The sequence below is a fragment of the Phyllostomus hastatus genome, unplaced genomic scaffold (assembly GCF_019186645.2).
Source record: "Phyllostomus hastatus isolate PE091 unplaced genomic scaffold, TTU_PhHast_1.1 phas_scaffold_1066, whole genome shotgun sequence".
Taxonomy (NCBI): domain Eukaryota; kingdom Metazoa; phylum Chordata; class Mammalia; order Chiroptera; family Phyllostomidae; genus Phyllostomus; species Phyllostomus hastatus.
Window position 1 is genome coordinate 15,349,876 of NW_025334004.1, and position 27,976 is coordinate 15,377,851.

General features: G+C 41.0%; 2 protein-coding genes and 1 long non-coding RNA gene across 3 annotated transcripts; 1 reads left to right on the forward strand and 2 right to left on the reverse strand.

Annotated features, from left to right (window-relative positions):
* Nucleotides 1–221: 221 nt before the first annotated feature.
* On the reverse strand, nucleotides 222–4,925 carry LOC123828890. The gene is made up of 4 exons (XR_006787522.1): nucleotides 4,808–4,925; nucleotides 3,031–3,077; nucleotides 702–805; nucleotides 222–278 (listed from the first exon to the last, which is right to left on the reverse strand). It is a non-coding gene; the product is annotated as an uncharacterized LOC123828890 (long non-coding RNA).
* A 214-nt stretch (nucleotides 4,926–5,139) lies between these two features.
* On the forward strand, nucleotides 5,140–19,590 carry TAF5 (TATA-box binding protein associated factor 5). The gene is made up of 11 exons (XM_045854337.1): nucleotides 5,140–5,806; nucleotides 8,074–8,311; nucleotides 12,175–12,490; nucleotides 13,262–13,425; nucleotides 13,523–13,658; nucleotides 14,243–14,363; nucleotides 15,328–15,457; nucleotides 16,801–16,965; nucleotides 17,667–17,844; nucleotides 18,030–18,207; nucleotides 18,533–19,590. Exons 1-11 carry the CDS (start codon nucleotides 5,254–5,256, stop codon nucleotides 18,748–18,750), a joined length of 2,397 nt encoding a protein of 798 aa, XP_045710293.1. The 5' UTR covers nucleotides 5,140–5,253; the 3' UTR covers nucleotides 18,751–19,590.
* ATP5MK (ATP synthase membrane subunit k) lies at nucleotides 19,575–27,957 on the reverse strand. Its single transcript, XM_045854338.1, has 4 exons — nucleotides 27,808–27,957; nucleotides 24,106–24,201; nucleotides 23,928–24,020; nucleotides 19,575–19,677 (listed from the first exon to the last, which is right to left on the reverse strand). The coding sequence occupies exons 2-3, from the start codon at nucleotides 24,190–24,192 to the stop codon at nucleotides 23,931–23,933; spliced, it is 177 nt and encodes a 58-aa protein (XP_045710294.1). The 5' UTR covers nucleotides 24,193–24,201; nucleotides 27,808–27,957; the 3' UTR covers nucleotides 19,575–19,677; nucleotides 23,928–23,930.
* Nucleotides 27,958–27,976: the final 19 nt, after the last annotated feature.

The window sequence follows — 27,976 nt, forward strand, 5'->3', positions numbered from 1 at the left end:
AGAAAAATTTCTTCCTGAACTGCTAAGAGTAAGTTGAGTTGAACTAAGTCTGAATTCTACATAGGGTGAGGCAAAAGCAGGTTCACAGCGCTGGCTGCTGTAGCTCAGTGGATTGAGTGCGAGCTTGTGGATGAAAAGGTCACTGGTTCAGTTCCCAGTCAGGACACCTGCCTGGTTTGCTGGCCAGGTCCCCAGTTGTGGATATTTGAGAGGCAGCAGATCAATGTATCTCTCACACATCGATGTTTCTCTCCCTCTTTGTCCTTCCTTTCCCCTCTCTGAAAATAAATAAAATCTTTTTTAAAAAAAGTAGGTTTACAGTTGTGAGCACACGTTTATTCTTGTATTATTATTCACTAGTTACTGTATTATTTTCAATACGAGTAACTGCAAACCTACTTTTGCCCCACCCTGTATGCATATCTACATAGAGATAGCTGTTCATCTATCTGTATCTATCTGTCTACAGAGACACAAGGATAAAGCATATGAAGTAAATGTTAACATTGGGGAATGTGGGTGAAGGGCATCTGGGAATTCTTTGTACTGTTCTTGCAACTTCCTTGTAAATCTAGAATTGTCCATTAACAGTAGAGTTTCCTCAGAAAATTAAAAATGGAGTGGCCTTTTGACCCAGCAATCCCACTTCTGGGAATACATCCTAGGAATCCCAAAATGCCAATTTGAAAGAAAATACGCACCCATATGTTCATAGCAGTGTTATGTGCAACAGCTAAGGTCTGGAGACCCGAGTGCCCGTCAGTGGATGAGTAGATGAGAAAGCCGGTAACAATGGAATACTTGGCTGTGAAAAAAGGACATCTCTTTTGCAACAGCACGAATGGACCCAGAGGGTCCATGCTGAGTGAAATAAATCAGTCAGAGAAAGACAAATGCCACATAATTTCACTTACATTTGCAATCTAATGAATAAAACAAAATGACAAACAGGATGGAGACAGAGGCATAGAGGCATGGGGCAGACTGACAGCTGTCAGAGGGGAGTGGGGAGGGAGGAACTGGATAAAGGGAGTGGTGGCATTGGCCAAAGAAGATACAAAATGTGAATGACTCATGGACAGGAACAGCACTGAAGTGGTGGCCAGAGGGAGCAGGGGCAGGGGTGGGGGCTGGGCCTGGGTAAAGGTGGGCAAGGAGTGGGGAGTGGGGACATCTGTAATGGCGTCAATAAGAAAGCTAAAAAAATAAATACAAATGAAATATTTTTAAAAGATTTTATTTATTTTATTTTTAGAGAGGGAAGGGAGGGAGAAAGAGAGAGAGAGAAACATCAATGTGCAGTTGCTGGGGGCTGTGGCCTGCAACCCAGGCATGTGCCCTGACTGGGAATTGAACCTGCGACACTTTGGTTTGCAGCCCGCACTCAATCCACTGAGCTACACCAGCCAAGTAGAAATAAAATTTTTAAAAAATAAATCAAATCTGCAAGAAAAAAAGTGAGGTAGAGGAAGTAGTGGCAACATAGAAGAATCAAGGAGTGGTCAGAGGAAGCGAGAGGAAACAGGAAAACGTTTGAATCCCAAAATTTAGGAGAAAAGGTAATTTCAAGAACATGGGAGCAACTGGTCCCTGGATTTGTCTTAAATATGGGTGAACCTTAGCATTATGTTCTGGAACGTCTTCATTCTTTGTCCTGTGCGTTTTCTCGGGCAATCTTCGTCACTCATATGACGTCGACTACCACCTACATGATTTCCAAATCTCCATATCCTGCCCAAGTTTTTCTTCTTACCTCTAAACCGTATGTGCTCTGTCTACCGCCAGCTCCCCTTGAATGACCTCCAGGGACCTCAAATTCAACATGTCAAAAACGAAATTCATGGAGTTCCTCCCTGACCAGGTTGAATTCTCAGGGAATTCTATCACCATCTTCTCAGTCACCCAAGCCAAATGCCTAGAAATCACATTTTCCACAATGTTTGCCCTCATCTCCCAAATTTAAATATGAAATCCTGTGTCTTCTAAACCTATGTATCTTATGAATTTATTCACATTTCCTCCTCCAATTATACTTCTAATATTAATGAGCCCCATCTAGTTTTCACTTGAAGATCAATTTAAAATTAATTAGCCCTGGCCAGGTGGCTCAGTTGGTTGGAACATCGTCCCACACCCCAAAACATTGTGGGTTCAATTTCTAGGCAAGGCATGCATATGCCTAGGTTTTAGTCCAATCCCTGGTTGGGGTGCATTTGGGAGGGTAGTGAATTGATTTTTCTTTCTCACATTGATGTTTCTCTCTCTGAAGTCAATGAATATGTCCTCTTGTGAGGATTAAAACGTTTTTTTTTTTTTAAATTAAACTAAAACCAAGCAGCAGTGTGAGTTTAAACTTATGAGTTAAACACGATGGTAAACTCACACTGGTGGCTGGTCCCCCAGCACTCCCGATCCAAGAGATGGCACAGAAATCAACATCTCTGTAGAAGCTGTGAAAACCCTGAGTCCACGTGTGAGCTCCTGTGCGCGTGTGGGCTGGCAAGCACGGAGTGATGAAGGCCCGGTGGTGACACCACTGACTTCCTCCTTCGGGGCCTCCCTCATCTTCTCTCAATGTTGGGCTTTCCACTCCCCCTGGGTATATAAATATATCTGTCAGCCAAGACAAATGATAGCCCCAGAGAAATACAAGTTCACAGAGAAAAGTAATGAGATGTAGAGGAGGGTGCAACTCCGATTAAAGTAAGAAAGTGAACAACAACCTTGACTAGATGAAACATCAAACGCATCAGATGGAAAGGTAACTGAAGATAATACATAGCCTCAAAGGGAAAAAAAAAGAGTTCATATTGGTTACATCAGGGTTTGTCAATCTTGGCACTGCTGACGTTTGGGGACAGACAGTACTTTGCTGTGGTGGGGCTGGGGCTGTTCTGTGCATCGTGGATGTTTAGCAGCTCCCGTTAGATGCCGGCAGTGCCACCTTGAGTTGTGACAAGCCAAAAGTGTCTCCAGACATTGTCAGACGTCCCCCTAGGGTAGGTGAGGAAGGGGGGGACGATTACTCACCTGGATTACTTGAAGCAGGAACAATAAATAATGAAGAATTTAAAATGCTGTGAAAAATATAACCGTTGAAATCAATCAATCAATAAATGGGCTACATAGCAATATGGATCTAGGGCAATCACGAATTACTGAACTGAAAACTCAGGTTGAGGAACTTTTCTAGGCGGTATCAGGGAAAGGCAAAGATGAAAATATTAAAGCTAACAGACCTAGAGGATGTAAGTGGAAGTATAACACCTGTATCGTAAGAATCCAAGCGGATGGGAAAAATAAAGAGGAGGATACATTTGTAGGTATAATACTTGTTAAATGCCCAAACTGAAAAAAAAAAAAAAAATCTCAGATTGAATGAGTACATAAAGGACAAATCATGATAGACAGAAAAAAATCTAATTCTAGATAAATTAGAATGAAATGAAAGAACTTTAAAGAGAAAGAGAAACATCCAGATAGAAAAAACAGCTTTTCTATGAAGGAACAAGATACAGATTGACACTAGACCTTTAAAATATCCCAAAAAGAGAATAGGAGGAGGGGTTACAAAGGAAGGGGAAAAGAAAATTAAAACTTTATAGTGGGCCTTGCAGGCATTCAGGAAACTTATCTCTATGGTAGTGTAACAGAAAAACCACTCTATTCGGGGTAAGTAACCTCAGCTGAAGTTGCAACCCAGACTCTTTGGAAAGGGACAAAGCCAGGTAAAAGGTGGGCCCCACAGAAAGTGCGTAGCTCTAATTTTGTGAGTCCAGTGCCTGGGCTTCAGTTGTACAGGTGGATCCAGTTTCCAGGACCTGATTCAAGACACTAATGTATGTACTAGAATGTTAATGTACTATTCATAATGGGGTAAAACATCTATCCAGGGAAGAGTAAACACATCTGGGCTTGTTATTCATGGCACCTCTCATCTAAGTACTCAATTAATTACCAACTAATTATCAACTAGTGAATGCTGCGTCAGAAGAATTAGTTGAATGATCCCCAGGAAAAGGATGAATTCTCCCCACCCAACAAGCATGTACCATCAGATTCAGGTTCTCTCTCTCCTCCTCAGTGCTAAGTAAATACTAACTGATTCTTACTCATTTCCCCCCTCCCCATGTTTCACGATCTTACTTTGCATATCCAATTAGATTAGTTTTATATTTCGGTCTTGAGATCACCATCAACATCATGATGGGATTTTCTTAACATTTACAGGACACCTTTTAAGATGAAGTAAAAATAACCAATAGCTATTTATTATGTGTTAGGTATCATGTGTACATTATCTCAGTTAATCTTCACACAACTTTATCAGGTAGGCGCTACTATTTTCCCTGCTTTGGAAATTGGGCAACTGGGGCAGAGTGAATTAAGTAACTTGCTCTATCTCATTCACCTAGGAAATCAGGGTCAAAGGAAGAAAGTAAGACCTCAAAACCAACAACCTGCATAACTGTGCTGGATCTTCCCAACGTCTCAGGTTCACCTTTCTTGCCTGCACCTATCCCACAGAGCTGTGAGGTTCAAGTGAGATAATGCAAAATGGTCTATACTATTTTAAGATATACAAGTAAAACACAAAAACTTTATAATTTGCAATAACGAAAACAGCACAAATACAGAATGTACACATTTCAGTCACAAAATTTAAGTACTTGAAAATTTTTCATTGAAATATAACATGCTGTAGAGTTCACAAAGCTTAGGTGGTGCAGCCCGATTTTTACTCAAGTAAAACCTACGAAAGAAGGAAAAAAGTAACCACCAACCAGATCAAAATATAAAACATTACCAGTATTTCAGAAGCCTCCCTCTGGCAAGTGGTATATACTTTTGAGTTAAAGATCTGGATTCAAACCTTTTACTTTCTTCTTGTGTGACTTTGGCAAGTTACCTAATCTCTTTGGATCTCGGTTGAGCCATTTGTAAATTGAGGATAATAGTACCGTATAAAATTGTTGAATTAAAGATCATATAATGTAGAACACCCATCATGCGCCTGAATAGAGCTGGTCTGCAATAAATGGTAATTATTTTCAGGCAAATTCAGTAGGCGCTCACCAACTTCAACTTCCTGCCTTTTGAAAGTTGCTCTTGCTCGAATCCTTTCTCTCCCTCTTTCTCGCTCCTCCTACTACCGTAAATTGCCTTCCCTAGATGTCGTAAAAAGCTCCTCCCCACCCTCCATGTGGCGAAAACTCAATCACACTTGACGGCACAAGGTGGCTCAGCCGCAAGATGGCGGCGCTGGCGGAGGAGCAGACGGAGGTGGCGGTCAAGCTAGAGGCGGAGGGACCGCCAACACTGCTACCTCCACAAGCAGGGGACGGCGCTGGCGAAGGTGGCGGCGGCACTACCAACAACGGCCCCAACGGCGGCGGCGGGAACGCTGCGGCGGCGTCGTCTGCCGGCGGGGATGGTGGGACCCCCAAACCTTCCGTGGCTGTCCCTGCTGTTGCCCCGGCGGGGGCGGCCCCGGTGCCCGCCGCTGCTTCGGAGGCCGGCGCTCCCCAAGACCGACCGACTCTGCTGGCGGTGCTACAGTTCTTACGGCAGAGCAACCTCCACGAGGCCGAAGAGGCATTGCGCCGTGAGGCCCGGCTGTTGGAAGACACAGCCGGCTCCGGAGCCCCGGGAGAGGCGGACGGCGCCGGCGCCGAGGCGGCTAGCGCGCTTCTCAGCCGGGTCGCAGCCTCGGCTCCCGGCCCTGCAGCCCCCGACCCTCCGGGCACGGGCACTTTGGGCGCTGCCGTCTCGGGATCAGCAACAGGTCCTGCGGCTCCGGGAAAAGGTGAGCCTGCTGATCCCGGGGAGGCAACGCCGGCACCAGAGGAAACAAGCCGGGAATGCCGGGGCTGGCAGGCCTGCACCTCTGCGGGCTTGTTTTGAATTTCCTGGGCCCGCCTCTAGGGCCACATGCCCGCCCCTTTCTCTGGTGCGCCGGCTGCGCAGTCAAACCCTCTTGGTAGAGCTGTCAGTTCCAGCGAGAGGCTGAGGAGAGCTGTTGAGCTCAGCGATGTACGGGGAAGGTGGGCGCGGAGAGCGGGGATCTTCAGGGTTTTGGTCCCTTTCCCCTTTCTTGGGCTCCGGAGCCTTGCGCAGGTCTGCACGAACACTGACAATATTTGTATAGTTCTGTACTAGCGTACATTAAGTACCAGAAATACTTTAGGTTGGTTCTGTATCTTAATTCTCACAGTCCCATGGTAAGGTACACATTACCTCTATTGGAGAGATGAGTAAACAGGGAGAAAAGCCAAGGGACTGGCTGCGGACTGTGAAGCCAGGGAGTGATGGAACACAGCGTAGCCAGTGTTTCTCAAAATACAGGTTAACTGCCTCGACTGTTACATCTTTTGGGGAATGCAGACTACTGGGCATCAATTCAAACTTAGTGAATCCGACCCTGTAGAAGCCGACCTGGGAATCTGCATTTTTTAATAAATGCTTCCAAGATGCATGGCAAAACTTGAGAGCTTCATTTAGGAATAGGCATTGGACAGACCTGGATTCACGCCTCCGTTACTTTACTGGTGTGATGTTGATTAATTTATTCTCCCTAAGGTTGAGTTTTGCTCTGTTAAGTGGGTTATTGTGAGGCCCGGGTGTCACATACGTAGAATGACTGGCATTGAAAAGTTTATCCCTGGCTACCCATTTCTGACAACTGAGGGCCCGCCTGCTTTTCTCAACAACTGCTGCACAAAGTCCACGCAGTAAAATGCACACACAGTGTAAGGTGTCAGAGGTGACCCCAAGCCAATAATGAATGCTCATTGAATTAAATTATCCAGGGCTGAGCCTCTAGGTAATTAATCTGCATCTGTGAGACCTAATCTTTGTGGCACTGCCAGAAGTGAAGTATGAATACTTAGCATTGTAATCCATAGACAGAAATGTGAAAAATGTGGTTGAGAGGAATTTTTAAAATTGATTTTGGAGTGAGGGAGAGAGGAAGACAGAGAGAAAGAGAGGGAGAGAGACAGAGAAACATGTATTTGTTGTTCCACTTATTTATGTATTCACTGGTTGGTTCTTGTATGCTACCTGATCAGGGATTTAACCACAACCTTGATGTATTGGATGATGCTCTAACCAACTGAGCTACCCTGTCAATGAGAGGAATTTTCTCTGCCTGATCAGGGATTTAACCACAACCTTGATGTATTGGATGATGCTCTAACCAACTGAGCTACCCTGTCAATGAGAGGAATTTTCTCTGAGTGCCGAATTTCATGAATGAAATAAGATGTATGAGTTATGTTGTTGGTTATTTTGTTATAATCTCTCACCTCTTCAGAAACTTGACCTATATTTTAGATCATAACTCAGAAACCAGTAAGGAGGAAAAGAAAAGGCCATCAGGGTAACCAAAATAATTTATACATTTGTGCAGTAAACAGCCTAACAGTACTCTAATTTCAGCTTAAAAATTTCCAACAATAAAATTCTGATTCCATTGACACATGTATCCTTATTTGGTATTGCCATATTACCAATAAGTACTCAAGGTGACTGACTTGAAATGGTGGTTTTGGAAATTGTTTTAGGCATATCTTTTGGAAATATAAATAAGGCATGCCCCACCGTTGAAATGCTTACAGGAGTGAGAGAGGTACACATAGGAAGTTAACACAGGATACGATGTTACAGGAAAAGTTACAAAGTACTTTGGAGAACAGGGCATGTTACTGCAGTGCATGTTTTAGTGGTGGTGGGTGCCAGTTGCACTGAGGCTCGAGAGAAGATGAATGAAGTTGTTCAATTTGCACATAGCAAGTTTTATTAAATTTGTCTTTAAAATAAGGTAGCTCCAGGAAAAATATTGGATCTTTTGTTATTGATTTGAAAATTTTGCTTTCAGATGGACAAGCTGAAGGAGTTTGGAGCAGTGACTAAACAAAGTCAAACTCCCATTGAAAGATAATGTGATTGGGTTGGGGACGAAACTTTGAGAGGAGATAAGCGTCAGTCACCTCTGGACCTTAGCAAAACAGCCCTATCGTTTGCTGCCTGTTAGGTCATTTTCTTGAAAGCTGTTTTTTGTTTTTTAAACAGTTGGCAGTGTAGCTGTGGAAGACCAGCCAGATGTCAGTGCTGTGCTGTCAGCTTACAACCAGCAAGGAGACCCCACAATGTATGAAGAATACTATAGTGGACTGAAACACTTCATTGAATGTTCCTTGGACTGCCATCGGGCAGAGCTATCCCAACTCTTTTATCCTCTGTTTGTGCACATGTACTTGGAACTAGTCTACAATCAACATGAGAATGAAGCAAAATCATTCTTTGAGAAGTATGTGGATTTTTATATATTGTATATATAGAATATGTGTGTGTGTATAGGTGTATGATGTATATATGCATCTGTGACCACACAAGCGTAAGATTGCAACTCAAAAAGTGCTTTGTGAAGGAGAGGTACCTCGTGCTATGAGAACCTAAAATGGGGGTTTGATCTAGTTGGAGAAGGCAGGGAAGGCTCCCAGGGGAGGTGGTGCTGGAGGTAAGATCTGAAGACTGGGTAGGAGTTAACCAGATGAAGAGAAGAGGAAAAAGCCTGTACGAAAGTTAGGCTCTGTGGCTGCGGGGGTCATGGTGGGTACACAGACGAAGGAAGGGCTGTGTGGCTGGAGCGGAGGTGGGATGGGGTGGTACAACATGAAGTCGAACAGTTGGTTAGGAGCTGGAATAGGCAGGTTCTTGGGCCATGCTGAAGGTCTTTGTTTATCCTAAGAGTAGTAGGGGGTGTTGTTATATAGGATTAGATTTGGCTGAGATTCACTGAAAACTCAAACATAATGGCGTAAATAAAGTATCTTATGAACAACAGAAACCTGTGTTAGGATTAGATTAGACTGAGAGTGACTGAAAACCCAAAAAATATAGGCTTATATATGATAAAAGATTATTTCTTTCTCTCATGAAGTTTGGCAGTTCAGGGCTTGGATGGAGCCTTGATTAGCAGGGACCCTGGCACTCTCCACCTTGTTGCTCCACCACCCCTGTCATGCAGCTCCTACCTGTGGCACAAGATGGCTCTAAGCAGTCAGACTCCTCCTTTTTCATGTCATTAGTCAATGGTCACTTCTATCCACAAGGGAGGTAGGAAATGTGCTATTTACCTAGGTGTCATTGTGCTCAGTTAACGAGTTCTATTCAGGTGTTCTGTTGTGGAGGAATAAAGAAAAAAATGGGCCCTGGCTGATGTGGCTCAGTGGACTGAGTGTTGGTCTGAACCAAAGGGTCACCAGTTTGATTCCCAGTCAGGGCACATGCCTGGGTTGGGGGCCAGGTCCCCAGTAGGGGGCAGGTGAGAGGCAATCACGTGAGAGGCAACCACACATTAATGTTTCTCTCCCTCTCTTTCCCCCTCCCTTCCTCTCTCTCTAAAAATAAATAAATAAAATCTTTAAACAGAAAGTAAAAAAAGAAAAAAATGGGTATTTGGGGACAGTAGCATCTCTGCTACAGAAGTCATTGAAGAGCCACGTCATTATTAGATTTTACTTTGAAAGGACCTTTATGCAGTGGGGAAAACAGGTGGTGGGAGAATAGTGACCATAGATTGACCAGGTTTGGAGGCTACACGGTAGTGGTTCTCAACCAGGGGTGATACTGTTCCACTCACCTGAAAATGTGTGGAGGTGTTTTTGGTTGTCATAGTGACTGGGGAGGGGAGCAGGTGACTTAGAGACCCTAAGTGTTCTGATACGGACAGGCAGTCCCAGTAGCAGAGAATTGTTCTGTCCCAAGTGCCAGTAGCACCCTTGTTGAGAAACAGGGACTAGGGTGCAGTAGTGTTGGTGAAAGAAGTGGGCATATTGGTGATGGCTTGGATATGGAGGTGAGGGAGAGGAAGGTATTACTGTTTTAAACATTTTTTGTTTATTGTTTTGAGAGAGAAAAGGAGAGAGAGAGAGAAACATCGATTTGTTGTTTCACTTAAATTATGCATTTGTTGGTTGATTTTTATATGTGAGGATCAAACCTGCAACCTTGGCATATTGAGATGACACTAACCAACTGAGCTACCTGGGCAGGGCAAGGTATTATTGATAAACCTGTAGGTTTCTGGCTCCCTCACCTGAATAGAAGTGCCCTTCACTGAGGAAGAAAACCCTAGAAGAGGACCTAGTTTCTTAGGTGGTGGAAAAATCTTAAGTTCAGATTTGAATGTGCCTTTCACTTTTTAAGAGACATCAGGTTGATTGGTGGATGATATGTAAGGCTCTGGAGCCCAGAGGGGAGGTAGGGCCTGGAGCCATAGATCGGAGTTGTGTGTAATATTGATGGATATGGATGAGATCGTCTGGGAGGGGTAGGGAATAAGTGAGAGAGAGGGCTAGGCCTGAGCCTTAAGGATCTCTGACATTTGGAACGGAAGAGATATAAAAGGAGAGGCCAGAGAGAAGGAAGAAAACCAGGAGAGTGTTGAGTTAGAGATATTGAAGGAAAGAAATGTTTAAGAAAGGAGGCAGTGATACGAGAGTCCTGCAGCCTGGCTGAAATCTTCTAAAGGTTTTCATCCAGGAAAAAAATAAGTAAATAAAAATGAAGGAGGCGTGTTTAAAAGTTTTAAGGAGAGCTCTTTAGTATAAGCAATAGACCTAGAAGCCAGGACTTGGCAGACAGCACAGGTAGTAGTAGTAGAGGAATAATAAAACCCAGGACTCTTGGCCTCTGTGCCATTATATCTGTTCGTTATTCTCTGATGCCTAATTCGGGGCACATAGAGCAAGTGTTCTGTAGTTAGTGATTTCGAAAAAATAATTAAGGCTGATGATGACAGAACTTCTACCCTAAGCTAACTTACCTTTTTTTTTCCCCAGATTTTATTCATTTTTTTAGAGAGAGGGGAGGGAGGGAGAAAGAGAGGGAGAGAAACATCGATGTGAGAAAGAAACATCAACTGGTTGCCACTTGCAGGAGCCCAGCTGGGGACCTGGCCTGCAACCCAGGCATGGGCCCTGACTGGGAATCAAACTGGCCACCTTTCGGTTCATATGCTGCCACTCAGTCCACTGAGCCACACCAGCCAGGGCATACCCTAACCTAACTTTTCTTACAGTATTGTCAATAAACCTCTTCCTTTCTCAAGGTATAGCCATCTCACGTAGGAAGCTGGATTATCAGAGGGGACTTCCTGTCTTCTCGTCATGACAGTTTCTCAGTCCATGCCTGGACCCAGTGCTCAGATGAGGTTATGGGCAATGACTGATACCAGCACTCAGAGGTTGAGATTTCTAATTCATTCAAATCTTAGAAACTCTTAGGTCCTGTCTTGATGAGTCATAATAGGATAACACAGGTAACAGTTTAGGAATCTTGGCAATGTGTCTGTCAGAGCTAGGGTAATACTATCTTATGTTTAATCATTGTTTTCTAAATGTTTTTGCATTGTTTGTTGCTCTTACTGAATGCCAAATAATCTTTAATTTTATTTTGTTAGGAAAATTAAGATTATTATAAAAAAAAAGTACATTTAACTTCACTAATTATTACCAAGGCTGACAGCTTTATTTGACTGCCTTTGGTAATGGTGAGTAAATGGAGGTGCTCATTCTCTGGTGTCAGCATTTCTTTGTTCTCTATCGTATTATTAAAGTATTGGTGTTTAACAAGTGTGTCTGGTGTTAATTATATAAAAAACCATGAAAAATGGTGAGTTTATAAGACAGCCATGTACTGATTATTGTTGAGAGGCTGAATGATAGGTACATTGAATTCATTATACTAATTTCTACTTTTGTATATGTTTGAAATTTTTCCCTAAAAAAGTTCTTAGAAGTGGGTTTGAGAGAACATAAAATTCAGTAAAGCAAAGATTCTAGAATTTTCAAATGTCTGCCAAAGGTGACATTGAAAAGACTGTCTACCAGTAGTGGACATCTTATCTTTCATTTGCTTGTTATTTATTTCAGATTCTCTTAAAATGTTTATGCTGCATTTCATTTGAGAGTTAAATTGGTCATTTTTAGGATGAATTCAGAAACTGAATTGTAATCATTTTGAAATATGTCACTTCTAATCCTACAGCTTAGTCCAAGATTATTCAGACACGTTGACTATATTCTGGTATGTTTATAAATATATGGGGGAGAGGCAGATCCCTTAATGATTACATTGAAAAATGACTTTTTAAAATCACTGAAACAGGTTCCATGGAGATCAGGAATGTTATTACCAAGATGACCTACGAGTGTTATCTAGTCTTACCAAAAAGGAACACATGAAAGGGAATGAGACCATGTTGGATTTTCGAACAAGTAAATTTGTTCTGCGTATTTCCCGTGACTCGTACCAACTCTTGAAGAGGCATCTTCAGGAGAAACAGAACAATCAGATATGGAACATAGTTCAGGAGCACCTCTACATTGACATCTTTGATGGGATGCCGCGTAGTAAGCAACAGATAGATGCGATGGTGGGAAGTTTGGCAGGAGAGGCTAAACGAGAGGCAAACAAATCAAAGGTATGGGAATAAACCTAAGAACTATATAATGCAGATTATGAAAAACTGTAGCATTTCCATCTACACATTTTTCTTGCAGCTAGTTTGGGAATAATTTTACACTGTATCGTAAGTTTCATGTTCTAAGGATGGTATAAATGTTAGTGAGGATTGGGGAGTGGTTGCATTTAACAGAACCCTGGCTACAGTGGCTGTAACAAGTAAAGGGTTTTCTCTCATGGGAAATGAATTGCAGAGGAAGGCCCTCCTGGGCGGGCAGGCACGAGGGCTCCACAGAGCCATCAAGGACCTGGCTCCTTGCTGCTGCTCTGTCATCTTTAGAATGTGGCTGTCTTCTTTGTGCTCACAGATGGCTCTTGCAGCGCCAGCCTTGCAGCTGCATTCCTGGAAGGCAGAGGGGGAGGACGAAAGGCATATCCCTGCTGAATCTTTCCCTTTTTATCAGGAAAACAGTATTTGGTTCTAAAACCCTACATTGTACATTTGTGTGTACATCAGTTGGCCAGTGTGACCTTATATGGCCATTCCTAGCCGAATGGGAGCCCATGGACAGAAATTGTTTAACTGATCATAATTGCTGCTCCAACAAAGTCTGGGTTCTATTAGTGAGGAAGAAGGGGAGATTGGCTATTGGGTAGACAAATGCAGAATCTGCCTCAGGGTATAAATGACTATATTTAATTGTGATCCATCTGTCAAGATATGAAAAGAATATATTGAACAAAAAATTATAATTAATTTAAAAAAAATGTTGGCCCTTTTGACTTGTAGGTATTTTTTGGTTTATTAAAAGAGCCAGAAATTGAAGTGCCTTTGGATGATGAGGATGAAGAAGGAGAAAATGAAGAAGGAAAACCTAAAAAGAAGAAACCTAAAAAAGATAGTATTGGATCCAAAAGCAAAAAACAAGATCCCAATGCTCCACCTCAAAACAGGTGAGGAAAGCACCTCAGGGACGTGTGTGGAGGTATAAGTTGTGTTCTGCAAGGTTCTGGTTTCTTAGTAATTCCTAGTTTGTTTTTTCCTTCACAGGATTCCTCTTCCTGAGTTGAAAGATTCAGATAAGTTGGATAAGATAATGAATATGAAAGAAACCACCAAACGAGTGCGCCTTGGGCCAGACTGTTTACCCTCCATTTGTTTTTATACATTCCTCAATGCCTACCAGGTCGGTGAAATAATTGGGCAATTTCTGGCTGGACTATCATGTAAAATGGTGACATACTATTAAAAGAAATGTGTTAATTGAAATGGAGTTTTCTTATTTAAACTTGTGACATAAATATAGCTTAAAGACAGCTGTTAAGAAAGAATTGGACACTGCTGTGAAATGATAGAAGGAGATATTCAAAAGAACTTTAGCACCTTGTAGGTACCAGAATTCTGTATACATGTGCCCCCGGTTTCATGGTTTCACTGATCAGAAGTCCTGTTAGCCTTTGAGGAGGAGGAAACTAGTTCATCTCTTTTGAATTTGGCTTAAGTACTTATATAAACTTAGTCTTTTTTTATTAAGAATTCCACATCTTTATAGATTCTTTATAATAGGCTGCTGAGAATATATTTAGTAAAGTGCAAAAACAATGAACATTTGCTTCATGTTATGCACTGTAAATGTGGAGGGCAAAGAAGGGGTAAATGATGACAGAAAAATAGCTGTCATTATTTATTCTGAGATGTGATTGTATTTTGCTCCCCTAAAACAATATTGTTTAGTATAAAGCTGCTTTTTCTTTTTTGTGTTTTTGGCAGGGCCTTACTGCAGTGGATGTCACTGATGACTCTAGCCTGATTGCTGGCGGGTTTGCAGATTCAACTGTCCGAGTGTGGTCTGTGACTCCCAAAAAGCTTCGTAGCGTCAAACAAGCAGCAGGTGACTGAGATGACCTGTCAGGATGTAAACTCTCAGTTTACACCAATCTTGCTTCCCATGGAATATATACAAGAGATTGTGATCTTAGCTGACTTCCACTGTTTCTTTCTTTAACTCAAAATGCTTACATTCCCAATAGTAAGAAGTGCTTTGGAGTGGCAGAGAGGAGACTGAGGTGCTAGATTGGTTTAATTTCTCTGGGCCTCAGTTTTCTTCCCTGTAGAATGAGGGGATTAGGCTGAAAAACTCTTTACAGTTAAAAATCTAACATTTTATGATTGATCGTGTGTGTATTTTAAAAATCTTTGAAGTAGCCCTGACTAGTGTGACTCAGTAGTTGGTTGGGCTTCATTCCACAAAGCAAAGTGTCACTGGTTCAATTCCCAGTCCGGGCACATGCCTGGGTCACTAGTTTGGTCCCTGGTTGGGGGCACTTGAGAGAGGCCGACAGTCGATAGTTCTCTCTCACATCGATGTTTCACTCCCTTTCTTTCTCCCTTCACTTCTCTCTAAAAATAAATAAAATCTTTAAAACCTTGGAAGTAAATAGTGGGAGAATGTTTTCTGTTTTAGACATAAAAATGGCTAAAAAGAATAAGGTCAGGATTCCATTTTAAAGAAAGTTTCTTGCTGTATTTTTAAACAAGATAATATTTTCAGTAATTTAATACTTCCATAGTTTTTATTTTTGTGAAACATTATGATGTAGTGGCTATCTTGACTTTCAGTTCTAGTTCCAACACTGAATAGTGTGTACACTTAGGCAAATTATTAACTGCTCTGAACCTCACTTTCCTTTGCTGTACATTGGGGTAGTATCGCCTAATTTAGAGGTGTTAGCCCAGGGCAGGATATGTAGGCGGAACTGTTAGAATGTTAGTTTTTTTCCTGAACTGTGATGTGATTACCTTAAAATGTTTTAATGAATGTACTTTAAAAAATTCATATTTCTGGACCATTTTAGATCTTAGCCTCATAGACAAAGAATCAGATGATGTCTTGGAAAGAATTATGGATGAGAAAACAGCAAGTGAGTTGAAGATTTTGTATGGTCACAGTGGACCTGTCTATGGAGCCAGCTTCAGTCCAGACAGGTAAAGTACAGACAATGAAAATTGACTACTGCTGTGTTACGTTGAAATATTAACTACTGGAAATATTATGCAAATGTTAGGAAAATTTCTGTTAGAAAAATCTCATGGTTGCTTGTCAGTCACTGTCTTTCAGAATCTTGCCATCTGCTAAGTCATCTTGGGTGTATAGGGTAGCAACTTAACGTAACCCAAATTTACAGACTGAAGATGCACAGCCTCAGGGTTTGCTGGTTTTAAAAATTAGTTTTGGTTTTGTGGCTACTGCTGTCTTCCATCATCTCCAAATTTGTAACAGATTCCTGATATTAAAGGCTTGTTAGCTATTAATTGAAGATTTATCTTTGTATAATCAAAAGAAACAGAGGATACTAAAAGTGGAATTTGAAATCCATAAATACGTATTTGCCTATTTTTCATGACCTCTAATATTCCATAGAAATGGGGGAAGAGTATTTTGTATTCATCATACCATTTATCTCTTATTTAGATAGATACTAGCTTCTAATCCATCAAAATTTTCATCTTTAAGAGCCTTTGAGAATGAAGTTTTTATTTGATAGGGTTTAGACAGATGATATATTTTTACTTAAGGAAAACTTGAGTTCAGTGAAAACCATACTTTGAATAGTTCAGCTTTTGTATCTATGCTTGAAAAATGTATTTTATTCATGTGCCTTAGTGTTTCTGCTTTTGTGTCAGAGATACTTCCTTTTAAAATCTTATACAACTCATACACAGGAAAATAGCAGATTCATTTTAAAATCAAAGATTGAGTTTTAAGTGACATACCACATTTCTTAGAAGCCTTTTTAAATTGACCTTATTTGAGTATAGTTTTTGTCATTATCCCTTTGTATTACTTTTTTTAAAAATTGCTATTTTTTTTTTTGCTCTGGTTGGTATAGCTCAGTGGATGACTCTTTGATGGACCAAAGGGTCACGGGTTTGATTCCCAGTTAGGGCACATGCCTGGGTTGGGGGCCAGGTCCCCAGTGGGGGCCATGTGAGAGGCAACCACACATTGATATTTCTTTTCCTCTCTTTCGCCTTCCCTTCCCCTCTCTCTAAAAGTAAAATAAATAAAGTCTTTAAAAAAAGAATTATTTTTTCCCCAATATTCTTTAAAAAAAATTGAACCTCATTCTGTAGATGCTCAGTAGATATAGGATGTCATGGCTAATGTTAGTTTGTTTAGTACTTTCCACTCAATTACTGTGAATTCATGTGTAAATTAAAAGTGAGATGTAGCACGTCAGCTATATTTAATATATTCAAATGTACAAAATGGACTGGTAACTAAAAGTTATTCTGGGAATCAAATATATTATTTTCTCTCCTCTCAGGAACTACCTACTCTCCTCTTCAGAGGATGGAACTGTCAGATTGTGGAGTCTTCAAACATTTACCTGTTTGGTAGGATATAAAGGACACAACTATCCAGTTTGGGACACACAGTTCTCTCCATATGGATATTATTTTGTGTCAGGGGGCCACGACCGAGTAGCTCGGTAGGTACATTGTGACCTTACACCTGAGTCTAGTCAAGAACAGAAAGGGTTCTTGCTGGGATTACAAACTCTAGCCGAACTCATTTTCACTTGTTATTCAGGATCAACTTTTTGAGATTGTGAGCATTTAAGACTCATTATTTGAAAATGAATTTGGGGGAAAAGTATTACTGTCTATACTTATGTCTATATCAAGGGTCCTGAGTAGTTTTTTTTCAAGGTGGCTTTTTAACTTACCTTCCTCTGCCTCCCATCAGCTGTTTAACCCCCCCCCCTTTTAGGTTTATTTTATATATACATATATATATTTCATTTTTATCAGCTGTTTAACCTTGGCCTTTCCCTACTACTGTGGTACCTCGTTTCTCTGTCATCTCTTTAAAAGTTAAGGATGAGGCAGCTCCGGTGAGAAACTGTGGCGGCCAAAACTTCTGTATTGGTTAGACTAGAAGTTGGGTGGGATAAGAGAGAAGGGGGATAAGGAGAGGAGAGTACTCAAGAATCATAAAGTTAAAAAATGTTTGTACCAGATCAACTTTAAGAATGTTTGTCTCAGTCATTCTTTCTTTTTCTTAGGTAATAGTGAGGGGGACCCATTTGGAACTAACATTTCACATGGATATTTATTTTGGGTAAAATTTGGGCATTTCATAGTTAACTGCTAATTACCATGTTTTGCTTTTAATAAATTTTTTTAAAAGGCTCTGGGCTACAGACCACTATCAGCCTTTAAGGATATTTGCTGGCCATCTAGCTGACGTGAACTGTACCAAATTCCATCCAAATTCTAATTATGTTGCTACGGGCTCTGCAGACAGAACCGTGCGGCTCTGGGATGTCCTGAATGGGAACTGTGTACGGATCTTCACTGGACACAAGGTATTTTCACGCTTTCGGTGTTCCAGCGCATAAGGCACAAGGTTGCTGTAGAGATATAGTTTAAAAAATGAATCGGTGACACAGAGTCTAGACACTATTCATACCACTACACTTCAAAATCTTTTCTTACTTTCCTAGGTATTTTTAGCCCTACTGTTGATTCTTTCCCTTGATTTCTCTTCTAGGGACCAATTCATTCCTTGACATTTTCTCCCAATGGGAGATTTCTGGCTACAGGAGCAACAGATGGCAGAGTACTCCTTTGGGATATTGGACATGGTTTGATGGTTGGAGAATTAAAAGGACACACCGATACAGTCTGTTCACTTAGGTTTAGTAGAGATGGTGAAATTTTGGCATCAGGTAAATGACTGGAATTGCTTTGTGGGAAAGGCTAAATGGTATGTTAAAAGGAAACAAGGAGTGTTGATAATGGCAAAGTCCTGCTGTTCTAGGCTTTTCTTCTTTTTAGCTGTGATTCCAGAGTATCACCCTACATGTATATTGACCTCTCAAGTTATGTTAAACTACTGCTTGAAGTGCTCCTTTAGCAGGACTAGAGTTGTTAATCAGGTTTAGATTTTTCACCAAAAATATACAGCAAATAATACTTAAAGTGTACTTGGCAAAATGTCAGATGCTGAATAGGGCAGATGCTACTAAATGGTTTTCTTTGACTTACCCTTAGGTTCAATGGATAATACAGTCCGGTTATGGGATGCTGTCAAAGCGTTTGAAGATTTAGAGACTGATGACTTTACTACAGCCACTGGGCATATAAATTTACCTGAGAATTCACAGGAGTTATTGTTGGGAACATATATGACCAAATCAACACCAGTCGTACATCTCCATTTTACGCGAAGAAACTTGGTTCTAGCTGCAGGAGCTTATAGTCCGCAATAAACCATTGGTGTTAAAGACCTTTGGAAGCTACTGTTTGAAAAAGGGAGACTAAAAGCAAATACCTCAGTGATTAATATTTAAGCTACGAAGAATGTTTTGTCTATATGGATCTGGAAGTATGCTGCTGGGAAAATCTGAACAGGACAGTTCCACGTTTCTATAGCAACCACATTTAACTAATTTCCGTTAGTTGAATAAGAGGTATTATGCTCGTGGAGGGGATGTTTTTGGTGCTTTGGAATGTGTGGAAACTATGCATTTTCTGTTCAAATGCTATTTTAATTTATTATGTTTAGGAAAAAATTGATTTCAATAACTCATCCTGCTTCAAGATTCAAATTGAGTAATATAATACCATCATGAATTTTAGCTGAAGAATTCTATGAGCATGTTATGTTTCTGCTGTAAAAATGTAGTTAATGTATGGCACTCAAATACTATGTTAAATGATCCACTAACATTTTTGCTTGGCCCATGACTAGTGGAATGTATGTAACTGGGTAGGGTGAACTACAGTTCCTTTCTAAGATTTAGATGTATAACCACCTACTGACATCTGATTTGCGCTCGTCAGATTCTTGAGTGCACCCAAACACTCTATAAACTGGGTGAAGGAGTTTAGCTTTCATGTTCTACTTCAGCTAAAATGGCTATACACAACCTTGTACACTTGAAGTCAGACAGACATTTCAGTTGCTTACCTCCAGTACTGAGCCTTGCTTTGGGAAACTAAAATTCAGACCAAGTCACTGCCAGTTTTTTGCCTTTGTTGCATTTTGTACAGTTTTTATATTTTTGATATCTTGTAAATAAAGACAACCAGCTTTTCCAGGTTCATAATTTATTGTACAAATTGAGTATCACATGATGAGTTGACACTAGCTTCTCCAGGCAGGGGAAATTACAGATGAGGTACAGTTTAGAATCCTATAAACAAAGCAGAAATAGTTCAGACACAAACATGTTCAACTCTTAAGATGTTCAGTAAATTGCCAGTATAGGACTATCCATGAACCCCCTGAAATTGAAGGCAAATTCATCAAATTCTCAAAGGAGTCAGTAACCCATCCCAAAATTAAGGTGTATCTCAGCCTTATATAATTTAACCTAACATTACATCTTTAAGAAAAGAGCTGTCAACAATTCAGTATGATCCTAATGTACGCTAATGTGTGGTTGCTTCTCACACACCCCCTACTGGGGACCTGGCCTGCATTGCACCCAGGCATGTGCCCTGACTGGGAATCAAACCAGTGATCCTTTGGTTCGCAGGCCAGCACTCAATCCACTGAGCCACACCAGCCAGAGCTACATAAAGTAACATTTTAAACAGTAGAAAACAGGTATGTTTTCTAGTAGGTATCTGTTATTTGATATCTGAGACGCAATTTCTTTGTATAACAGGGCTACATGAAGTTAGGAGGTACCTAACATGGGATATTGAACCAAATACATTTGTCAGGAATAAGTCATGGACCACTGCATTCTGGGATATGCAGTCCCCTAAGGATTGGGGAAACTTGTAAGAACAGAGGGAAAATTTTCTACCTGTGGAGAGCTACATTAGATAAAGATCTGGATTTTGCATTTTCTGCACATCATCTGCCAAACACAAATTTTCACTTTAGCATAGGGAAATGGGGTTGGGGGGTACTACAAGAAGAAAATGAAGTCTAAAGGGCATTTAAGAATAAAACTATTTATATGAAAAATTGAAACGACATCAAAATTAAAACTAAACTACAGAACACCCTGAAACCTAGCTGAACGGAAGTCCTACAGCTAGGGAATTAGGCAGTTCCTCTGAAAGGGTGTCCATGGACTTACTTGGACTCACTGCCTCTGTGCTCCAATGCTGAGAGCAGCTGAAAGGGCACCAGGGACATGAAGGAACTGAATTGTCTGGCATCAGGGAGAGAGCTGGGGGGGGGAGGGGGACATGCAGCTTTCTGCCAAAGTGCTCGCAGAGGCCACTGTTCCCTTCACCCAAGAAATCTGGCAGTCGGACACCTTGAGTCTCCATCAACCTGACACACTGATCATCCGCCCCGGTGAGTCCTGAGACACTGCCCTACACAACTTTCAGGCCCACCCAAACTGTTCAGGGGCTTTTCCCTATGAATGGCCTGTCTTGGCTCATGCTTCAGATTTCCCTAAAATTGCTCAAACATGCAGCATCTGGCCTCAGTGTGCCCTGTACTTCTTGCTAAGTGGCCCCAGGTTCGGCACTAGCGGCAGCTGGCCTTGGCTTGCAGCTTGGCCTCTCCTAGACAACTCCAAGCTCAGCACTAGTAGCAGCCATCTGCAGACTGCTTTGTAGCTCCTATCAGGTAGCCATAGGGCAAAACACAGGTAGCAGCTGAACTTGGGCTGCACTTCTCCAGAGGCCCCAGAACCAGTGCACCCAGTGGGCAACTTCAGACCATATCAACGCATCACCCTATCACCTTCACAAGCAACACACTCAAGAGGCAGACTCGGTGGGCTCTAGAACCCCACTGAAGTAAGTTGTCTTCTGTGGGGTGGGTCCCTGCACAGCTGATCCTCCAAGGTGGTTGGAGGTCACTGGTCGGTGGTCACAGGCAGTCCTTGCAGCTAAGTGGCCTGGGAATAAATCCTTCCCATCAATGTGCCAATAGCACTCAAGGCTCAACTACAAGAGGAGGGTGTACATGGCACACACGGAGGGCACACCTTGAGTGCCAAGCTTGGGTGACTGGGGAGGCTGAGGCACTGGACCCTAGAGAACACCTATTGTATAAGGCCACTCTCCAAGCCTGGAAGATGTAGCAGCTCAACCTAATAGATAGGAACAAACACAAGAAGGCTGCAAAAACAGGAGACAAAGAAATATGCCCCAAAGAAAAAGAACAAAACGCCAGAAAAAGAAATTAAAAAAAAAAAAAAAAAAAAAAAGATAAGCGATCTACTAGATGCAGAGTTCAAAACACTGGTTATAAGAATGCTCAATGAATTTAGTGAAAACCTCGACACCATAAAAAAATGACATGGAAACTATTAAAAAAACCATTCAGAAATGAAGAATACACTAACAAATGAATAATTTACAGGGAATCCACAGCAGAGTAAATGAAGTGAAGAATCAAATCAGCGAGGTGGAATGTAAGAAAGCAAACCCCCCCCCCACCCAATCAGAATAGCAGAAAGAAAAAAGAATTAAAAAAAAAAAAAAAAGAGAGATAATATAAGGAGCCTCTGGGACAACTTCAAGCTTACCAACATTCGCATCACAAGGGTACTGGAAGGAGAAGGGAGACGGCAAGAAATTGAACACCCATTTGAAAAATGACAGAAACTTCTCTAACCTAGTAAAAAAACTAGACATACGAGGAAGAGCAGAGTCCCAAATAAGATGAACCCAAAGAGACTCACACCAAGACACATAATTAAAATGCAAAAAGTTAAAGACAGAGAATCTTAAAAACAATAAGGGAAAAGTACCATATTTTGCTGTGTATAAGGTACACCAACGTTTTTGGCCCAAACTTCCAGGGGCAAAAAATCTTTTGTTTTAATTTTTTAATTCAATTATTCATTTATATTTAGAAACAAATTGATTCCCATATTGCAGGGTATTATTTTGCATACAGATATCATTATTGTTTTCTAGAGTTGCACTTTTAACACATAAGCATAAATAAAAGAATTAAAAACATTTATGTAGATACAGAATTAGCACTGCCCATGTATAATGTGCACCCCCATTTTTCTCTAAAAAATTTGGGCAAAACGGTACACATTATACACAGAAAAATACGGTAGTTAGTTGCCTACAAGGCAGCTCTCATAAGACTGTCAGCTGATTTCTCAACAGAAACTTTGTAGGCCAGAAGGGATTGGCAAGAAATATTTAAGCAATGAAAAGCAAGGACCTACAACCAAGATTATTCTACCCAGCAAAGCTACTATTTAGAATGGAAGGACATATAAGGAGATTTCTATACAAGAGAAAGCTAAAGGAGTTCATCACCACCAAACCAGCGTTGCATGAGATGTTAAAGGGGTTCTTGAAGAACAAAAAGACTATGAACAATAAAAAGAAATTTAAAAAATTAAAAAAAAAAAAGAGTAAAAAGGCAATAGATACTTATCTATCACTATTGAATCTAAAAAACAAAATAAACGAACAGGCAGAAGAGAAACAGACTCGTAGATACAGAGAACATTTTGATGGTTGCCAGGTGTGAAGGGGGTGAAAAAAAAGATCAAGAAGTACAAATTGGTTGTTACAGAATAGTCGTGGGGACGTAAAGTACAGTATAGGTAATATAGTCAATAACATTCTAATGTGGTGTCAGATGGTATGAAATTTGTTGGTATGACCACTTAGTAAGTTATATAATGTCTAATCACTGGGGTGTACACCTGAAATGAATATAACATGTCAACTGCAATTGAAAATAAAAGATTATGAAAAGAAACCTTGAAACTAGCACACTAGCAAAAAAGGGAGATATACTTGCAAGTGATTTAAAAAGTTGGTTAATGAGTATTACATAAAGAGCTTATACAAGAGAAGATCTTCACAAAGACAAAAGTCCCAATTGTTAAATGAAAAAAAAAAAAAAAAAAAAGCACATGAAGAAAATATTAAGAAAAATACAAATGCAGAAAAAAAGGTACAACTTCACCAAAAAGACATTAGTTTTACTCACTGAATGAACAAAAACTAAAAACTGGTATTATTCAACATTGGCTGGGGCGAGAGATGATATCTTACAAAGCTGGGTGCCTCACAACCCTTTGGGAAAGAACTTGAGTCTAAGAAACATCACAGACACAGACGTCATGTCATGCTCAAAAGCGTTCATTGTAATGTTATTTATATTAAAGCAAAATGTAATAAGAAACATTTCCTCTGTGAAATAAACCATATATCCATAACCACTCATGCATTCAAATTATAGAGAACATACTTGTTATAAGACAAAGCACAGGTATTAATTATGGCCAATGGAAACGAAATATACATAAAAGAGCTAAACCAAAAAAGTAATTAAAATTTCAAATGTAATGGGATATGGGTAATATTTTTCTTTTCCCCCCATAGATGTAATAAATTTTGCATAATGACAATGATTTACTCTTATAGACAAGAAAAAAACTGTTAACATCAAAATGGCTAAGTTATAAACTTTTAAATGTCAACTCCTTACCTTTTATGTTGCTTTCACAGCTGGATTTTTCTTAGGCTTTAACTTGAAGTATAAAACCAGCAAAGCAATGCCTCCATATGTGGCCAGTACACACTGAAAAAAAAGGAAAAAAGTAAAGAGGAGTTGCTGTTACAATTATTCGAAAATATAACTGCTTAAAGGTATCATTTGTACTTACATTCATTCGTCCTGTGAGAGTATAAGAGTTGAAATATTTTTTGATACCAGTGAATTGGAATTGGGCATCAGTTTCTGGACCTGCCATGATTTCAATCTTTTAAAAAAAGAGAGAAGGCAACAATAAATTGGTTTGGATGCAATTTAAAAAGGACATTTTTTTTTAAAGCTTAAAAAATCTGAAAAGTCACTGCATATAAATATCGTAAATTCTTATGTATGTCTTGCCTGATACAGCAGTAGCAACGATAGTGGAAAAAGCCTTGCTGATGAGAAGTTTTGGAAGGAGGACTTTACCTTGGTTGCTTTTATAAAACAATCCAGAATATACCTCAAATCACTTGGCATAGGAAGAAAACACAGTGGTCTCTAAGTCCACCCTCTGACCCAATATTGCTTGATGTTTTCATTCCTGGCTCTATCTACATACCATGGTATTATGTAAATGGAATTACATAATTCCAAAACTAGTCAGTTTTAAGACTAGTTAAAAATTAGATCTTGTGAAACTGCAAAGTTTCACAGAGGCATAACCACTAACTAAACAGCCCAACTTACCATCCCTCTTTTTACAATTTTTCTTATAAACAATTTAAGACCTTCATGGGAAGGCAGAGGAGGAATCATTTACTAAATGGAGTTGATACATAGTAGCTGTTGGTGTGGGGAAGTTGGAATCCTTACTCCTATCACCAAAACAGACAAAAGATTTAAATGTAAATATCAATAGTAAAAATTAAAAAATCCTGTTAAAAATGTGGGCAGACATTTTAATTCCCTTAGGAAGGGAAAATACAAAGAACAAAATAGCAAAACATAAAAGGATAACCAACCTCATGATAGAGAAATGTGAAGCGAGACCAGTATTTAGCAGACTGGCAAAGATAAAATTAGGATAATAAGCAGCAGGAGTAGCATGGTAAGAAACAAGTAGTCCCTCTGTTGCCTAGAGTGTCAACTGGAATAACTTCCTAAAGTGCAATTTTGTGGTATCTATCAAATTATAAAATTAGCATACCCTTTTATCTAGCTGGTTCATTTGTTCTCGAGGTATTTAGCCTTATAGAAATATTACAAAGTGGAAACATGTTATATGGTTCAAGTATGATGACTGAAACACTGTTTACAAAAGTAAAATGGAGCCCTCATCACAGTGGCTCAATTGGTTCAGCAGTTCGATTCCCATTCAAGCCACATGCCTAGGTTGTGGGTTCAGTTCCCAGCTGGGGCACAGGGCTTGTAGGACAAGCAACTGACCCATATTTTCTCTCTCACATTGATGTTTCTTTCCCTTTCTTTCTCCCTCCTTCTCCCCTCTCTCTTAAAAAAAAAAAAAAAAAAAAAAAGGAAACTGGAAAAACTAAAAGTCCACCCACAGGAGATTGATAAATGATGGTTTCCACGGGAGGAAATAAAATGTGTGTAGGCCTTTATTTATGTATTGACATGAAAAGATACCCTCATGTAATGTAAATTTTTTTTTTAATCCTATTCCTGGACATTGTATTACAGAGCACATCAATGGTTCTCAAAGTCTGGTCCTTAGGCGAGCAGCATCGACATCATTGGAAACTTGTTAGAAATGCCAAATGCCAGGCCCTGCACTTCAAGCCCAATGAATCAGAAACTCGGGCCCAGCAATCCATTTTAATAAGCCCTCCAGGTGTTTCTGATATACGTTCAGGTTTGAAAAACACTGGAGTAACAGAAAACAATGGAATACAGAGCAGACTTTTCAGAGGAGTTATATCTATAGTACGTATGTATTTTACAGAGACATGTATTTCTCTTATAATAGAAATAGCAAAGGCACATTCAAAGATCGCCAGAACAATGCTCGAAAACTCGTATGTATGACCACCTATCTACCACGACCGACGCCACGCCGAGTCGATTGGCAACACAGACGAGCCGGTCGAGGTCCGGTCGAGATTGGTAGGCAGTGGCAGCGATACGGCTGGCTCTTGTTGAAATGGAAGAGGGAGATCTGTGAGGAAGTCATTGCTATGGACACTGGCACTCTCTTGTTTACATTCAAAGGCCTTCAGAGGCATTCACGTGCACAAAATTGGCAATGAAAACTTTGGACAAATAACCTTAATTTTGAACTGTTTCAAGAACGTTCGTAGAGCAATTAAGGAAATCCAAACGTTCTTGGGTCCCTTCAGTGGCCTCGGCCTGTACGGCACAAGCCGGAACATCTCTATTAACAGAAACCTTTATGACATGGCTTTGCTAGTAACTGTTTCATTTTACTGAACTTATTAAAGGCAAATCCCCCACCCCATTCACCTTCATAATACATTTTTGGATACTAATAGTATTATGCAGGTTTCTAGGAGAAACCCTACAGAAAGTAAGGATTTAACTTTGTCAAATTATTAACTGATAACCTCCACTATCTGTACCTAACAAACAAATTTAGGAGGATGTGGTGTGCAACTGAAGCAATTTAAGCTGATTTAAAGCCCTCTCTACACAAAGTGGGTGAATTCTGATGTTGGTGATAGTCGGCAGAAGACTAATCCTGACTGAAGAACATGGTACAGGAACTGCAGTTTAATCTGAGTCTTAAAGGATCTTGAGAGGCTGAGATGAAGCAGGGAGTGGAAAGCCTGATGTCGCTGGTGAGATAAACCGTGGGAGATAAAACAGGCTATAAAAGCCTGGAAACACTTAGGTCTGCACTCTTCAGCAAACTGCTGGTTACTTTTTGGCAAAGATCGGAAACCTTTGTGGCAGATGCCCTTCTGGAGTAACTGAACTGAAACTTGCTTAATGGAAGAGCAAATTACCTAAGAATAAGTGTACTATTTGTTGAATGGCAGCCTGGGGGAAAATCTAAGCAATAGGGTCTCCACTTTTGTTTGTAATTAACTGGCGAGAGATATCAAATATAACTGATCCTTCCGTGCCTTTTCTTTGCCTGTAAAATGGACATTTCGGACTAAAGGCCCCAAGTGATTTAACTGCCCTTAGCTACTTTCTGATTCTCCATACCGCTGTTTCCCTGTCTGACTGGACATCTACCTGGAATGGTGAGACCACTAGGTGAAGGACGCGAAGATGAGCGAGAGACGCTCAGGGACCAGAACCAGCCTCCCGCACTTCAAGGAGTTCACAATTCCCCGTCCTGGCTACCTCCTAGGAAAGGCCTTCACGTGGATAGAGAGTGTTCGCGTCTAAATCTATTCCGCTTCCCGCGGGCCTGGAGAACAGAAGGGGCCGGCCACACTCACTCTCGCTCTGACAAAGGCTGCGGCGCAGCGAAAGGAGGTCTGGCTAGCAAGTTTCCTTAGCACAGCTCAGCGAGAACGAGCTGCTACGGACACACCGAGGAAAAGAATAATTCAGCCAGAGATGAGGTCAGAAGCTCAAGTTCTGATCTAATATCACGTCACCGGATGACCTTGGAAGACACCGCTGCGGGCGTCATTTTTCTCCACTGAAAAATCTAAGGGCCTTCGGGAGCCATGGGAGCCTTTTGGGAGCACCTATTAGCCTCTCCGCACGGCTGCCCAGCCACTGTCGGACCCCTGGCATTGCGGGCCTCGTGATCTCAAACTCTTTTTCCATCCCCCACCGCCCTCGCCCCACAAAGGGAAGACCTCGCGGCGTTCCCGGACTGGACATGGTCGGATTTTAGGCCGGCGCCACAAGGCTGTGGCGCGAGGCCCGAGGCCGGAGCCCTCTCCGCACCCACCTTGCAGAAAGCACGAATTCCGGAGGCTGTGTCCTTCAACGTACCGAGCCACCCTCGGCCCGCCGGAAGAAGCCGCCTCCCCCGCACCCGTTCAACCGGCCTCAGCAATTCAGCCTTCGGCGTCGATTGGCTGTGGCTCGAAGCCCCGCTCTTCCGCTTCCGGCCTCCA

What these genes read in the sequence shown, in the direction of transcription:
- TAF5 (XM_045854337.1), top strand. Translation starts at nt 5,254, where the DNA reads ATGGCGGCGCTGGCGGAGGAGCAGACGGAGGTGGCGGTCAAGCTAGAG. An exon ending in CATTCCTCAATGCCTACCAG is followed by an intron (nt 13,659 to 14,242) that starts GTCGGTGAAATA and finishes TGTTTTTGGCAG; the next exon opens with GGCCTTACTGCAGTGGATGT. An exon ending in TAGCGTCAAACAAGCAGCAG is followed by an intron (nt 14,364 to 15,327) that starts GTGACTGAGATG and finishes GGACCATTTTAG; the next exon opens with ATCTTAGCCTCATAGACAAA.
- ATP5MK (XM_045854338.1), bottom strand. Translation starts at nt 24,192, where the DNA reads ATGGCAGGTCCAGAAACTGATGCCCAATTCCAATTCACTGGTATCAAA. An exon ending in CTCTCACAGGACGAATGAAT is followed by an intron (nt 24,021 to 24,105) that starts GTAAGTACAAAT and finishes CTTTTTTTTCAG; the next exon opens with TGTGTACTGGCCACATATGG.